General features: G+C 39.1%; 1 protein-coding gene across 3 annotated transcripts in view; it reads right to left on the bottom strand.

Moving 5' to 3' along the window:
- The window catches only part of HS2ST1 (heparan sulfate 2-O-sulfotransferase 1), a 162,213-nt gene that overhangs the window by 39,150 nt on the left and 105,378 nt on the right, over nucleotides 1–17,685 (bottom strand). For all 3 annotated transcript variants that reach the window (XM_036494446.2, XM_004582077.4, XM_058658873.1), the window contains exon 2: nucleotides 4,750–4,988. In XM_036494446.2, the coding sequence (XP_036350339.2) occupies nucleotides 4,750–4,988 (239 nt within the window). The remainder of the gene's footprint in view (nucleotides 1–4,749; nucleotides 4,989–17,685) is intronic.

Here is a 17,685-nt window from a genome sequence, read left to right as displayed (position 1 = left end):
TTGATCTTGAACTTTGTGATAGCACTTTGATTTCCTCACTTAAGGCAGGCAGTGTACTCAATGGCAAACCTAAACAGTGATCTTACGGGACATTTTCTGGTTCAAGCATTCAACTAGCTTATTGGAACACTCCCTAAATGCAGTAGATAATGATGACAACAACAACAACAAAATCAAACCTAAAGGTGGTTTGGTATTAATGTACGAATGGTAAAAAGAAATCAGAATTTACACGGTAAGATTGGTGTGCTTCAACTTCACAGAGTCAGTTTGCTATTTTCATGGTGTTCATTCCCTCACATTTGGGCTACGGTAAGTTATCCCCGAGCTTGTTCCTGGGAACCGCTCTGCAGCAGGTCACCTGTCTGTCTCTTCTCAAGTCTAAAGAAAAATTAAAAAAAAAAAAAAGGAACCTGTTCTCAAACAGCCTCAGTCAGTCCTTAAAACGCATTTTAAAGTGATGCTACCGGAGGGGTTTTAACATCTGACGTTGTACAGAAAAATCAAAACACAGCTATCCATCAGCATTCCAGGCAAAGGAAGCCCATCTTATTGTTTTTAAAATAAACTAGTTTCAAACACCTTAAGTTTGGCTTATAGGCAACATGTAATAAGTTAAAAAAAAAATAGTTGTAATGCTTACACTGCTGTCAAAAACCATCAGTTCTAAACACATACATCTAAATAAAAAGGAATGATATTTTAAGGCTCTTGATTATTAAGTTAATAAATCAAATATACAGTGATTAATAAAAAAGAATTATTTACATAACTATACAAAAATTCTACTTTTGACATTTTTTTCCTCTTTAAATTCTTCATTTGACCAGCAACTGCTGACATCCAAGTCCCCCCTTCCCAACAACAAACAAAATACAATAAAAAAATAAATAATGAACTCATTTGTGATAGCTGCTGTGGTTCTGAGCTGCAAAGGCACTTCCAAATACAGAACTACTTGTACGTCATCATAAAACCAAGAGATCTGGATTAGAAGTAGAGTTAACTGGGTGTCGAACCCGCACCTTATGGGATGCTGGCATTGCAAGTGGTAGTTAATACACTTTGTCATGACGCTGGCCCCAAGAAACTATTTCTTTTTCTTTTTTTTTTAAAGATTTATTCATTTTATTACAGCCAGATATACACAGAGGAGGAGAGACAGAGAGGAAGATCTTCCGTCCGATGATTCACTCCCCAAGTGAGCTGCAACGGGTCGATGCGCGCCGATCTGAAGCCGGAAACCTGGAACCTCTTCCAGGTCTCCCACGTGGGTGCAGTGTCCCAATGCATTGGGCCGTCCTCAACTGCCCTCCTAGGCCACAAGCAGGGAGCTGGATGGGAAGTGGAGCTGCCGGGATTAGAACCGGGGCCCATATGGGATCCCGGGGCTTTCAAGGCAAGGACTTTAGCCGCCAGGCCACGCCGCCGGGCCCAAAACTATTTCTTAAATAAGGAAAAAGAGCTACAGAAGGGCCAGTGTTGTGGCACAGTTGGTTATGCTGTCATGTTGGCACCTAACCTGAATGCTTATTTGAGTCCTGGCTATTCCACATTCCACCCAGTTTCTTGATAGTTTAGGTGGGAAAGTAGCAGAAGATGTTTCAAGTATTTGGGTCCCTGACACTCACATGGGAAAACAGGAAGAAATTACTGGCTTCTTGTTTCACTTAGGGCCAGCTACAGCTCTTGTGGCCATTTGGGGAGTGAATCAGCAGATGGAAGATTTTTTTCTCTCTGTCTCTCTGTGTTTTTCAAATAAATTAAAAAAAAATTTTAAAGCAATAGTGTACAAAGAAAACTAAAATAAAAATGTTAGAAAATGTGTTACATAAGATGAGGTTCAGTGACTATACTATTGTAATAATATGGGAAAAATAGTGGCGGGGTAGGATCAGCAGGGAGAAAGAGGAAGTGGAGGAGGGAATTCCCATACCTACAAAACCATATCATGGAAAATAGTAACAACAACAACAACAACAACAATAATAATAATTCAATCTTACTAACAGTAAAAAACAAAAAACATATTTGCAAAGAATGTGATGAAACAAAATTACTATTCTGGAGGTAGCATTTGTTTAGCCTAGCTCCTAACATGCCTGTACCCCACATCTGACAACCTGGGCTCCACTGAGTCTGGCTTCTGACTGCAGCCCTCGTATTACAGCACATTCTGAGAGGCAGCAGCCATGGCTCAATTAACTGATTTCTTACTACCTACATAGGAGTCGGAACTCCCAGCCCTGACTATAATGGGTATCTGAATGATGACCCAGCAGATAGGAACTTGATCTTTCTGTCTCTCTCCTTCTTTCACATACATGCACAAATATTTTGAAATGCTATCTAGTGTGCCAGGCAAAGGAAAGGAAAGCAGTAAATCTGACTTTCTGAAGAATGAGTTCTATATAAAACAAGAAGCTGGCAAGTTGCAGAAATTAGAGATTAGATAGTATCAGTTATAGGAGCTATTCCTAATTATGACCAGGCTTTGAACTACTAGTTGACATTAAGATGACTCCTCTACTCTGCCTCACACAAGTATATTTTAAGTGCCATTCATTATATAATTCAATTGTTTTTAAGGCAGAATTTGTACTTTTCTTTTGCTGATATTTCCCCCCCCTCTATATATAACTAACAACCTATTGCAAGGAAAATCAGAAGGTTTATTTCATCCAAATGCAACTGGGAAAATGTACTACTACATGATGCCTATAAATGTCAGATGTAGTGAGTTTCTGCAGATTTATTTTTCATGGAAAAAAAAAAACACTGATGTCATTGCCAGAAATATTGTAGCTGCCAGAAAACTTTTTTTTTAATGCTGGACATAAGACAACTCTAAAAATTGAACAAATAAGTCCACAGCATTCTTCAATAAATACTGCTGAGGAAATCTGAAATTGCTATGAGTATTAAGACATGCTTCTTTTAAACCAAGGTATATTCCAAAAATGCAAACAGACTCAAAATCTACTACACAATCTTCAGGACCATTGCCATTGAAATATACAGTATTACAAGATGAATAGTCTTTATGACCCACTTAGCTAAAAAGGCTCATGCTTCTTCCCATCTATAGAGGAGGTATTTGCTTTGGCTGACAGATGTGGATTTTTCATGCTATGAAAAAGAGTAACTGAGGATACTACAGAGAGCCAAGAATCATAAGCGCTTGATGATATGCTATATATACCATTAGCCTTTACAAACAGTCCTTCAGCAAGCAAGCCAAACTGAACCTTACAGATCAATGCTATTCCCTTGCTTTTGTGTCAGGATTGTAACTATGTCAAACAATGGATAGTAATCAATTCTGTAACAATAAAACAAGTTTAGGCTTTGCAAACGGGTAAGTATTACTTTAACTATCACAGGCCCATCACAAATACCCCTTTAATAAAAGTTATTCCAACACGGTATTCAATTTGAAAAATTATTTTCAAATATTGTTCTTTCCTTCTTTAGAGGTCCAATTCCCATCTGTTTCAGTATTACAGAAAGCACATTATATGTAGAGTCAGAATTCCAAATACAGGAGGAATGCATAACACTACTATAAAAAAATGAACTTAATTTTAAAAGATAATTCCTTTTATTTAAAAGCATTTTAAAATATCTATCCATTTGTTCATCTAAAATTTCTTGAGAATTTATTTAAGAGGCAAAGAGAGAACCCCCTTGTGTTTGGGTCACTCCCCAAACGCCAGCAATGGCTGATGCTATGCTGGGAGCCATGCACATTAGCCAGGTGTCTTAAGTGTCTAATGTAGCCAGGGTCTCCTGCACAGGTGGCAGGAACCCAGTGACACCAGCCACTGTCACTGCCCTTAATGGTCAGCATTAGTAGGAGTGCTGGAGTCAGAAACCTGAGTCAGGTATTGAATCCAAGTATTCCAACATATGATGTAGGCTTCTTTCTTCTTCCTAATTAAAAAAATTATTTATTTGAAAGGCAGAGAGTTAATCTGAGGGAGATTCATCTTCCATTTGCTGGTTTACTCCCCAAATAGCCAAAACAGCCAGGAATAGGTCAGGCTGCAGTCAGGAACCAGAAACTTCATCCTGGTTTCTCACGTGAGTGGTGGCGGCCCAAGTACTTGGGCCACTTTCTGCTGTTTTCCCACAAATATTAGCAGGAAGATGGAGTATCCAGGACTCTAACTCGAACTGGCACTCCAATATGGATATACCAGCATGTCCAGGGAGCTTAACCTACTGTACCACAGTATCAGTCCCAAATGTAAGCTACTTAATCAGTATCTTTGCTGTTAAGCTAAATGCTCAACTGAAGAATTTAACAGGCAAAAATTATATCCAAGATAAAAGCCAGAATCTCTGTTCTGCAATAGTTTATGGCTAATATTTACATACATTACTAGTATATGAGGATAAGTATTCAAACAGTTCTCTAGCATAAGCTGAGATAATAAAGCTCTTAAGATAAAAGTACTCTAATTTTTAAAGGGATACTACATTTATACTCAAGAATATAAATTTTTAATTTATTAATTCAATTACTTCACAAATATTTGAATAGATACTATATGCAAAGTGATATGGAAAATAAAGTGAACAGTGTAAAAATACACAAAAAGCTGGTTGGAAGGATCCAACTAAGAGGCTTAGGATTTACTGCGATCAGTATACACAAACCTTTAAAAACAGTTTATCCCCTTGAGACACAAAATATAAGTGAGGCGGGGTCAGAGAGCATTTGTGCAGCTCCTGAATGGCAAATACCTGATCTTGCAGTGACATCACTGGGTTATTTTTGGTAGTGTTGATGTGAAGGACATGGTACCTATTCTTTGCACATAAGTCATAGGCGATGTTGGTAAACGAGGTACTCGCAGTTTTTGGAACTCTGTTGTAAATGATCACCATGTCTTCTTCCTCATCAAAGGTTGTATCTTGCCGAGGGCCATCCATTGTATGTCGCTGTTCAATTTCTCGAACCTCATGTCTTGCAATTGCCCTTTCTGCAAAGAAGAAAACAAAAAACAAACTGTGAATCAAGTTTATAATGACACTATAAAAAAGTTATGAGCCTTGAAGGTTGAGCTATGAAGAAAGATAATTAAACAAAAGCAAAAAGTGAAGAAAGCAGGCACACAGAAAATATGACAGAATGGCTTAAGTTTCAAGAAGATCAATTCGGTTGACTCTACCACAACTTTAGCATGGAATTTAGTTTTCCCCGTCAAGGACTGGGTAAGAACATTGGAAGAAATGCTATAAAGAGCAAAGCTTCAGAATTACTTTTTACAGCATAATACAGATGAATATCAAGAACAAAAGAATAAAGAGAGTCAAGTTTAGAATATTACAGACCAAAAAGTACTGGAGTGCAGTTCAAAAGTCACTTTACATTCTAATAGAATTTCTACAGCCTGACTTCATTCTCAAACACAGACAGATGGCAAGGAATATTAAAACTCCCTGTAAAAATGCACATAGGAAATAAATCACTTTTACAATTCAACCAAAGATTCTGAAATTTATTTCAGTTACTCCCTGGCTTATCAAAATTTAACAGAGGAAATGATTACAAATACTTAGATGATTTTAGGTTAAAAGAACAGAAACAACACTGCAACAAAACCTTTTTCTTTTGGTGTTGCATGTAGGTCTTGACTCTATTCCTTAAATTGCATGGTTCCTGAAATTCAAATCACTGGCTACCATGCAGGCTGAACAGCAATCACATTTTGCTTGCTTCTACTTAAAGCATATTTACATTTACAGTTTCATTTATTCATTTTTTATTTTTCATGATACAGTTCCACAGGCTCAGTGATTTCCCTTTCCACCCTCCCCATTCCTCCTATTTTCCCCATATTCCCCTTAAACAATCACAAGTCCATCATCCTGCTATCTAAGTGCATTATGACATCGTCGGTAGAAAGCCCAGCATCCTATTGTCAACATATATTTAACAGTTTCATTGGAAGTCCATATTTTATTTGGGAGTAGAGATGTATACTGCCATGTATCTTCACTTCCCCATACGCTAGCCTCCATTATACAGTTCCTGTAGATGAATATATGTGTACGTATTTTGCATGAAGGTTGCCTTATATTAGGGAGAACATAAATATTTGTCCTTTGGGGATTGGCTTATTCCACTGAGCATAATGGTCTCTAGTTGGTCTATTTTGTTACATATGGTAGAATTTCATTCTTTTTAGTGGCTGAGCAATAGTCCATAGAATAGATGCACCACATTTTCTTTATGTACCACATTTCTCCTCTTCTGACAGGTACTTGTGTGGTTTCCATGTCTTTTCTACTGTAGATTGTGCTGCTGTAAATAGAGAATTACAGATCACTTCCTCATACACAGATTTCATTTCCTTTGGATATATTTCCAGGAGTGGGATAGCTGGGTCATATGGTAGATCAATTTTGTTGTCTTAACACTCTCCATACTGACTTCCATAGTGGCTGTACTAGCCTACATTTCCACCAACAGTGAAGAAGGGTACCTTTCTCTGCACACTGATGCCTGCAGGTGTTAACAGATTTCTGAATGTAGGCCAATCTCACTGGAGTTAGGTGGAATCTCAATATGGTTTTTATTTGCATTTCTCTGATAGCTAGGGAGCCTTAGCATTTCTTCATGTCTATTAGCCATGAGAATTTGTCCAGTATTTAGAAAAAGCTTCAGAAGCTCATCAATAGCAAACAACTCTGAGAAGAGTTGAGCTGAAGAAAACGAGCATGTATTTTTTTTTTCAAAAGAATTTTTAAAGAGTTTTATTTACTTATTTATTAATTTGAAAGGCAGAGTGACACAGAGAGAGAGAACGGAAGAAGGAGAGATCCTCCATTTCTTGGTTCACTCACCAAATACCTGCAATGGCCAGGAATGGGTCAGACTGAGGCCAAAAGCCAACTTTATCTGTGTTTCCCACATGGGTGTCCCGGCACACACACACACACCTGGGCCATTACCTGCTGACTTCTGAGGCATATTTATTGGGAGTTGGATCAGTTGAGAAGCAGCTTGGACTTGAACTGACACTCTGATACCAGATACTGGTGGGATGCCGGTGCCATAAACAGTGGCTTCATTTTTACTGCACCACAATCCAAGGCCTGTGAACTACATTTTATTTATTTATTTTTTTAAAGAATAAGAAAGCAAAAAGAAAGGGATGGGAAGGGGGGACAGCGCGCAAGAACAGAAGGGAAGATTAAATTACTCTGTGCAAGATAGGTATTCACACATGGAGTGTTTCCTCCTACCACCAGATCTTTGTGAAAGCTGCCTCATCTACTTCAAACTGCCATTTTACTTTCAACCCCTCAACCTTCTTACCAAGGAAGAACCACGTGACCTCCCTAAGTCAGATCACCTTTGACACAGAGGGAGCAGTCGGGGAGGGGGCTTGGAGGGAGACAGACAGACAGAAGAGAGAAAAAAGGGAGAAAAAAAGAGAAAGGGGAAGAGAAAGAAAAAAGAGAACAAATCTTCCACCCACTGGTTCATTTCCAAATGGCTACAAAGGCTGTCTTGTCCAGGTCGGGCCAAAGCCAGGAGCTTCATCCAGGCCTCCCACCTGGTACAGAGGCCAAAGCATTTGGACAATCTTCCACTGCTTTCCCAAGCACAGTACCAGGAGGCTGAACTGGAAATGGAGTAGCTGGGATTTGAACCAGTGTCCATATGGGATGCTGGCATTGCTGGTTGCAACTTAACCCTCTGTGTCATAACACTGGCCCCCAGGTCACCTTTTTAAAAATAAATATATGTATCTAAATTACAGTATATCTCACATGTTTGTCATAGTTGAAATTTATATAATATATGGTTATTAGTATACTGTCCTCCTAAAATATTGACAATTTAATAGTGACATAAAGCAATATAATTACAGTAACAAGTTTAGGCTTCAAGTATTGTCAGAACATTCATCTTAAAGTTTGGTTTGGAAGATACGATCATCAGTTAAAGAAAATACATTCTTAGCTGAGAATCTGTTTCAGAAGATTTTAATTAGAAGATCCATGCCTGCTGCATACCAACAGCAGGCTTTGCATAACAGGGAAGATTCACATATGAAATAATAGATACACAAATGTGCTACATATTTATTTAGAAAAGCACACAACCCTCTTTTTTAAAATGGGAGTGGGAACTATAATGAGATTAACATTGATCATATCAATGCACTACTTGGGACATCAGAGATGCATGCAGATAACAGGGCACGTAGTTCTGAACAACAAAGGAGCAATCTGAAGACAAAAAACAATGCAGCTGCTTAGGGAATCGAGAATCTGTGGTAAGGAGAAAGATCCTGGGAATCTTAAAAAATACCAGTATTTAAAAGGCAAAAAAGGAAGCAAATGAAAAGGAGTGAGGAGAGACTTTTAAGAAGCACACACTAGGAGCTGTCATTGCAGTGAAGGAAGTTAAGCAGATACCTACAACAACAGCACCCCATGAGAGCTGATTTGAATTTCAGCTACTCTACTTCTGACACGGGTTTTCTGAAGTGCCTGGAAAAGCCCAGAATATGGCCCAAGTGTTTGGGTCCTTGCTAGCCATGAGGGAGACCCAGCTGAAGTGCTTGTCTCCTGGCTTCCACCAAGCCCAGTCTTGAATGCTGCAGCCATTTGGGGAAAGAGCCAACAGATGGAAGTTCTCAATGGCTCTCTCTAGCTCTGCCTTTCAAATATATAAATCTTTTTTTTAAAAGATTCATATTTTATTGGAAAGTCAGATTTACAGAGAGAAGGAGAGACAGAAAGATCTTTCATCTGCTCGTGTACTCCCCAAGTGACTTCAACGGCTAGAGCTGAGCCGATCTGAAGCCAGAAGCCAGAAGCCAGGAGCCAAGAGTTTGCTCTGGATCTCACACATGGGTGCGAGGTCTCAAGGCTCTCCCAGGGTACAAGCACGGTATAAGCAGGGTATTGGATGGGAAGTAGAACACCTGGGACATGAACTGGAGCCACATGGGATCCCAGCGCATGCAAGGCAAGGACTTTAGCAACTAGGCTACCGTGCTGAGCCCTCAAATACATAAATCTTTAAAAGGTGATTTAGTAGTGTATGGCCTTTTTATTTTTTCGGGAATTAAAAATCTGACCAGACCATGAAACTAACATGAAATCACATTTTAAAACTAACAAATAAAATCATGTATGTAACTACTCTTGATTTATTACGTGAATTAAATAAACTACACATTTCATACAACTTAACAACTATAAATTATTGGAATAATTAATTTCCTCACTCAATCTGTTTATAAGCATTTTTTATTTTTTAAATTTTTACCTTGCTGAAATATACAGAACAACTATTAATACAGTGTTGGGCCTAAAATTACTAAAATAGTAAAATTAAGTAGACATATTTATTATTTATCAAATAAAATATCAGTTGAATAATAGTGTAACTACTATTGTGATAAATTTCTCTTCTCTTCTGACAATACTTAATACTAGTGATAGAGTTTGCAATATGGTCATGTTCTTTGCTTACTCCATAAGTAGCATTCAATGCAGCAAGTACAGTTTCTGAGGCTCTGTGAAGCCGCTGGGGGAGGTCTATTAGTTACAGTACATTTGCAGTGCACTTAAGAGAAGGTAGGCAGTATACTTAAAACACTTATGATACATTTAGATGTAATACTTCTTCATATTTGAGTAATAAATTACAGAGCACCTGTTATACAAGCTATTTCATAAAACCATAAAATGTATAGCTGCAATCTGAGAGTCGTGAAATTGCAGGCAGGCCCGGCACCCCGGTGCTGCTGTTTCCCACATTGAATACAATGACCGCCAGAGCAACGCGACTGCTTCTCCGAGGCTCCTGTGTAAGGTGGCACCTATCTGAGATTGATGGACCCTGCCATGCAGCATATCCAAGTCTTCCAAGAGGCCAGCAAAACCAGCATAAACAGATTCATAACTGGTAAAGAAATCACAAATCAAAGGCAAAAGAAATAATAATTATATAAAGACAACATAGAAACTGGCAACAATAACAACATTAAGACTCCAGTAGATAATAAGTTAAGGCGGATTATAAGCCATATGCATTTAATGTGGCAGAGTGAAAATACACATTTGTGAGGGACTTGTAATGATTTTTTTCAGGGACTCTTTTAAAATTATAGTGAGAAAATATGGACTATTTTGTTGGAAAAAGTCAGCTCCTCTATTTTAGGGCTTTCTTGGGGAGCCCAAGGCACCAAAGTAGTACCTCTAACATGAAAATGGCTCCCTGGACATTGAAGTCTGATGGCAACTTGCCTACAGGCATCAACAAGTTGAAGAAAAGAAAAGGGGGGGTGGTATTCATAAGCAAAGAGAAATTGAAGGGGAAACCAACAGTGTCCATCAAAAAACTGTCCAAAGGTGAGGTGCCTTAGTAGATCAAATTGAATAGTCAGAACTTCCTGGCAAGTATGCTGATTCTACAGCTACATAAACTGGTAGGGTCACGGATGGGGGAAGGTGGGTGGGACAAATGTTTCAGTTTTTTTTTCTCTTTCTTTCCGGTGTCTACAATAGGGAAGGGAAGGGGACCACTCCTTGCTATCAAACTACATCAGCACCAGGGAATGGAGCAAGGTCACTTGATGAGCCCTTTGAGACCCAATGTGGGGAAGAGTGTGCCAAGGGTGTTACTGGAGTGGTTTTGATACTTCTGAGATACTGTTAACTTCATTGCAAGATTTGAGAAAATCATTCTATGGTTTAATATGCTGTCCAGGTCCACCTTGATCTATCTACACATCTAGACGTTGCTTCAAAGCCTGGCCAGAACAGTTGTTCAACCTGGTCTGCCTTCCATCCTTTGATGAGGTACTCAACTTCCTCTTTTAGCTGAGATGAACTGGCTATCATGTCTTGTCTGCAAATGGGTATGTTCTTTATTGCACGGGCATCAGCAACTGAGGAAGCCCAGTCTGGATACTTGTACTCCAAGGTTGGATCGTGTATCTTGTGATTTTCCTTGAGGCTGGAGTTTGAGTCCAATGTTCTAGTTGGGGACTCTCTCATGAAACCTCACTGGAAGTCTTCAGACTTGACTTTTGTGTGTACCAGCTAGTATAGTGTTAGGGTTGGCCCACCACCCAACACACACACACTGGTGGATGCAGCTGCCTGTCAGTTCCCCCTGATCAGTAACCCACTTGGACTTGTATCCCTCTTAACAATATTAACAAAAAAATTTTTTAGAAAGATCATCTGCAGGCCATTAATAATTTTAAAATAAGCCTGCTATGGATTTACTGAATTTTGAGTCCCACCTACAGCTGCCTTGGCAGAGTCAGAGCAAATGATTTAATGGATTTGATATGGTCCATGGCCTGGATGTTCCCCTCCCTGGATCTAAAAGTTTGGAACCATTAAATTCCCAATTCTGGAGAATCCTTCACACTTCCTAGAAACAAAATTATGTTCATCCATGGTTTGACATGAAATCATGGAAGATCTGGATTGACTTCCAGGCTCCCCAGTATTGGCTTTGCTGTTACAACCAAGGTGAGGCAGTGGCCTGGATCACTCTCACTATGATACAAAAAAGAAAAACTTAAAATACAATTAAAACTCCATTAAATGAATGAAAATGAAGTTGATTAAAACTGTGGGACAGGCATCCTGCTGGTCTGTTTGATTTGACCAGGAGCAGAGACAGAGCAGCAGGTCCCAGATAGGCAGTGCAAGAACAGGATAGATTTCACAACCCATTCCACCCCCTAGAGCTGTATCAGGCATAATTTTAAGGAGACAAGGGCTATGGGGCAGGACTGCGCATGTACTGACCTGGAAGTGAACTCATTTCTGGCTGAGTGAACTGCAACAACATGGCATCCTACAGTTCTACCTAAGACAAGTCTGGGTAGCCATCAGACCCGATGACCAGCAGATTAAGAACTCTAATATAATAGTAATAATAATAGTGTTGCATCGGGTGCCATTTTGTACACTGTGGCAAGGGCTTTGAGACTGTGGGGACAGCAGTGAGCTGCGCATGTGCTGAGCTTGGCGAGAACTTGTTGAGTTCCGTGCATTGCACTGGTCCCACAGAAAATAATACCAACTACGGCATTGTGGTCAAAATAGGTCCGTGTGGCCCTCAGAACCTAACAGCCAACAGGTCTCAGCAAGATCAGCACCACCAACAACCTAGCTATATAGGACACCTGGTGTCTCTCTAATCCTGGGACCTACTCCAACCAGAAGTGGGAAAAAGGTTTTAGAGACAACAGTGCTGCCTCAGCCTGGTATCACAGGAGGTAGAGACTGGTGAGCCAGGAGCTGGGGCTACGGAAACCATGGTGGAGATCTAATATAAGAACCCAGACCTGGAACTCACTGGAGGGAGTGGCACAACTGAGTGCAAACAAAGAACCATGTACCAACCACAATAAGTAAAATTGAATTGTGAACCTGTGGGTGACAAAGCTTAGAAACCTGACCCAAGAAGAATCTGCTAACCAGAAGTACAACGACCAAGAACAAAAGAAGAAACAGAGGCACAGTTAATATTACTGAAGACTCCCCTGCAAAGGAGCAAAACCTTTTGCCAACCTCAGAGTTCACTGAGGAAGACATAGAGAAAATGGGGGATACAGAATTCAAAAGACTTGTTATAAAACTTCTTATCAACAATGAGAAGCACGTAAAGCAGGCATTCAAAAAATTTAAGGAATATGTCACACTGGAAATGAATCAAATGAAAGCTGATACATCAGAAATGAAGAATACAGTGGAGCAAATTAAAAGTACAGTGGAGAGTCTCCAAAATAGAATGAAGCAAACAGAAGAAAGAATCTCAGAATTGGAAGATATTTCCTGTCACCAGAGGGAAACAAAGAAAAAGCTGGAAGCAGAAATTGATCAGGCCAAAAAAAGTATTCAAGAATTGAAAGACACTATCAGAAGGCCAAATATAAGAGTTATGGGAGTTGCAGAAGGTGCAGAAAGAGAAATTGGATTTACAAATGTATCAAATGAAATAATAAGGGAAATTTTCTAGAGAAAGAATTGGGAAACAATATCCAGGAGGGGCACAGAACTCCCAATAGGGCTGACCAAAAGCGATCTTCACCACAACACATGATAATCAAGCTCTTTCCAATCAAACATAAGCAAAAGATCCTTAAATGTGCACACAAAAAAATCAATTGACATATGGAGTAACTGCCCAAGAGCAGTTACTGTATTGTCCAACCCACTGGGTCCCCGACTGTCTGAAGACCAGGCCTTCTCCTGTGGCCACCCACCTCCAGCTCTCTCCTGGCTCTCCCTCTGGGCAGGGCATTTGCTTCTCCCAAAACCAGTGCTGAAACCTGTGCTGTGCAGAACAGAGGACAAGCCAGGGAAGCCCCACTCCCCATAGAACCTAGTGCCTCAGTCCTTCCTTCCTCTGCTGGCTTGGTCTGTCCTCCTACAGAAGCCCCACGTAAGGCTGGAAGAAGATGGACAAGAGGACCCTCCTATGGGAGGTGAGAGAACACACCATATTAAACTCACAGGAGACCTCTCACAGGAAACTCTACAGGCCAGAAGAGAATGGAGCAACATATTCCAAATTCTAAAACAAAAAAACTGTCGGCCCAGGATAATGTACCCAGCAAAGCTTTCCTTTGTCTTTGAAAATGAAATAAAATTCTTCCACAACAAAGAAAAGTGAAAAGAATATGTCTCTTCCAGACCTGCCCTACAAAGGATACTTAAAAATGTTCTCTTGACAGAGAAGAGGAATAGCATCCACCAAATCCAAAGACAAATGTGAAGAACATCCCATCGAAATAACAAAAGAATAAATCAATGAACAACCTACTGGTGAAATCAAAGGACCAAATTACCATCTAGTTATATTAACCCTGAATGTAAATGGATTAAACTCATCAATGAAACGTCATAGATGAGTAGATTGGATTAAAAAACAAAACCCATGTATTTGTTGCCTAGAGGAGACACATATCACCAACAAAGATCAGCAGAAACTGTATATCTCATGTTTTTTATGTTCTTTGTTAGTTTCATCTCTTCAAAACACTTTCTTCTGATTAAATTCTTCAATGACAGTAGCATCATTTTCTTCAAGAAGGTTCTTGATTTTCTTTTTCATTTATTTCTTCAGTGATACATTAGTCATTCAGTAGCATGTTATTTCACTTCATGGTATTGTTAATTTTTTTTCTTCCTGTTGTTGATTATGTTTTGTGGCTTTTCATTTAAGAGGAGGTATAGTAATTGTGTAATGGAGACTATCATATTCAGATGTGAAGATAAAATGCAATTTGCATCTCTACTTCCAGACAAAGATGGACTCCTAGTGAAACTGTTAACTATATCTTTTTTTTTTTTTAACTATATCTTGATAATAGGATGCTGGACTCTGCCATTGTCCATGCCCGCAATGATGAACATATGACTATGTATTAACAACTATAGAGGAACTCAGTGAGGGGGGAGGGAACTGGCGAGGGGCTAAGGGAAATTCCCAGGACCTATGGAAATATATCATATAATGATAATAATAAAAAGAAGTAAAATTAAAAAAAAATTGTGGGACAGGGATTAGAATTGTGATGTGACCAGAGACACCACCACCTGTGACACCAGCATCCCATATGGTGCTGGTTCAAATCCTAACTGCTTCACTTCAAATCCAGGTCCCTGCTTATGGTCTGGGAGAGCAGAAGATAGCCAAATGCTGGGACTGCTATACCTTTTTGTGAGAGCTAGACAAGCTCTAGGATCCTGGCTTTGATCTTGCTCAGGCCTAACCGCCATGGCCACCTGGGAAGTTCAACAAAGTGTATTTCGAAATCCATACATCATTTTCTTCATTCTATGTGTTTTTTTTTTCATGAACTACTGAAGATTTTTCCTATGCATGGATTTAAACATTTTTACAGCAATTTTCATTATCTCTTTGAACTACCCTCATATATCTGTATAACCAAACCTGCACATAAATATTACCCTTAACATTTATGAAAATGTATAACAAAATAAAATGGAATGTGGAAAACACATCAATTAGCAATTGTACAATATTCTAAATTCCATGTGTGAGCAATAGAGAAAAAGGTAACATGTAATTGGGCCTGGCACAGTGACTCGACCAGCTGATCACCCCACCTAAAGTTGTGGGATTGCACTTGGGTGCTGGTTAGTGACTCAGCTTCTCCATTTCTGCTTGTGGCAGCTCCCTGCTTACAGCCTAAAAAAGGAGTAGAGGATGGCTCCAAGCTTGAGACCCTGCACCCACATGGGTGTCCCGGAAGAAGTTCCTGGCTCCTGGATACAGACTGGCTCAACTCCAGCCACTATAGTCACTTGGTGAGTTAACTAGTGGATGGGAGATCTTTCCTTCTGTGTCTCCTTCTGTTTGTAGATCTGCCTTTCTAACAGAGATAAATAATTTTAAAAATGCAATGGTTTTCTTCATTTGTGGGTTACCACATAGGATATAAGGAGGTTTTGTGTAGGTTTAATTAAGGCTCAAATGGATAATGTAGGTACAGATGTGAGACCTCATACTCAAACTGTCTTTCATGCAGACAACTTCCAATCTGTCTTGATTTTATTCTTTCTAATGCAATATGCAGGGGGCAAGGTCATGGTCAGATCTGTTGGCATCCATCTTCTGAGGATGGCAATGTGTCAGCATTTCTGGTACAAGATTCCTCACATATAACAATAGTCTACTCAACTTGCCTCTACCTGTCAAAAATGCCTGTGCCAAGTACCTATTTTTGAAATAGAAAACACAGTAGTTAAATATCATAGCTGAGCTGACTTCAAGACTTCATCTTCACATATCTTAGTCACTTGAAATGAATGTTGTAATATACAACAGAATCAGGCCAACCTGCCTTTTCTTTCCCTGGGCTTATCAAGAGACTACACATCTCAAAATAATTTTACCTTTCTATAAAATTCTCAAAGGAACTGTTCCTAATTTTCAATTTTCATCTTTACAAATCTGAATAAATGTCACTGTATCAAACCCTGTGAGAACAAAATACTTCTGGATCCAAGAGTTATGGTGAGAGGATAGAAACTCACAGAATGTATTAAACAAACTGAGCCTTGTACGAATAGGGTTGGCTTTCAAAATGTGGAGATAGCTCACTGGAGAAGGCATGAAGGCATATGTATTAGCAAAGGTGATATACGACAAATACATTGTTATATAATTATGGAATGATTTAACAACAGTAGTGTGAAGCAGCTGCAAAACACCTATAGAAATTTTAGACTAGGCTGATAAACATATAATTATCACAGTAACAAACCGCTTCTACTTGGGCACTTACTATGGGCTAAGATATTCTATGTTTAAATGTAGCTTATTTAATTTACTTCTTACAATAACTCCAGCTGTGGTAGTATTATGGAATTTTAAACAAAGGAAAATTAGAGTTGCTAGGAATAAAGTCAGAATACAATCAATCAAAACACAGTAATTACTATCTTAAATCACAAAAATAAACAGTTTCTAAGAATTTAAAAAAATTAATATGGGGATATCACATGCCATTTCAGGCACAAACTAAAAAGCAGAGCACCTTCAGAATGGGAATGAGATGGATGGATGGATGGCCATGTTGGTGATGGGAGAGAACTAGCAGATGAGTAAATATTTGTTTAAAAAAAAATTAAGAAGACCAACGCATTGATACTGGAGCAAGAGAAATTCACACAGCACTTAAAGTCTTGTAATATCTTACAAGTTATAGTGAAAATAAACAAGCCTTCTTCCTAGAGTATTACTACCAAACACAAGCTAGACTGTGACTCAGAGAGAATGAGCTTCCAAATCATTAATAGCACAAGTAAAGCCATAGCCTGGTTTAAGAGGCCACCTCTCACACACAGTACCAGATTTGATTCTGGTTCTAGCTCCTGGCCCAGTTCTCTGCTGACACAGATTCTGGGAGGCAGGAGTGACCATTCAAGTGACTGAGGATGTGGATCCCATTTCTTATTCTGGGTTTTGGCCCTGGCCCAGCCTACACCAATGCTTGGGTGTGGGAACTTAATCAACAGACAGAAGCTGTGTACCTCCGAAGTAATTTTTTAAGGTAGTTTAGTGAGTGTAGACTACCAGTCTCTAGAAACAGTCAAATAAACACGATATAAGGTCACTACACAAAGGACACTACACAAAGGATTTCTGCACTGATGAGAACAGGGGGACCTCTGGAGTATAGAATTACCAAATTCCACAAATCTGTGATATCAAATTCTCTTTGATGGTACAGATGTAGCTTCCAAAGATCCCATTATTCCACTCAAAAAAGGAAAAATGGAAACAAAGACAGAAGCAGACCAATCACAGCTCAGCAGGAATAGAGGAATAGCATGCTTAGATTATTTCCCCACACTTTTTTTTTAATGATACTCAAAATCTTCCTATTTAAGCTTAAGAAGCAGAAACAATGAATCTCTTAGGATTATTGTAAAAACCCAAGGACCTGAGCACTGCCATACTATATAACGAAGCTTTGAGTGATGAGAATGTCACGACCATTTATAACCAAGTTCTTTGCAATCAATGAATCACCTAATCCTATAAACATTTATTAAGAAACTATGCTACTCCATGTTCTAGAGATTAATTTATTGTTGGAGAGTTTGGAGGTTCATCATCAGAATAAAATTTATGCAAAATGCAACGGAGGT

The sequence above is a fragment of the Ochotona princeps genome, chromosome 2 (assembly GCF_030435755.1).
Source record: "Ochotona princeps isolate mOchPri1 chromosome 2, mOchPri1.hap1, whole genome shotgun sequence".
Taxonomy (NCBI): Eukaryota; Metazoa; Chordata; class Mammalia; order Lagomorpha; family Ochotonidae; genus Ochotona; species Ochotona princeps.
Note: the sequence above shows the minus strand (reverse complement) of the source record. Positions and strands in the feature narration are given on the sequence as shown.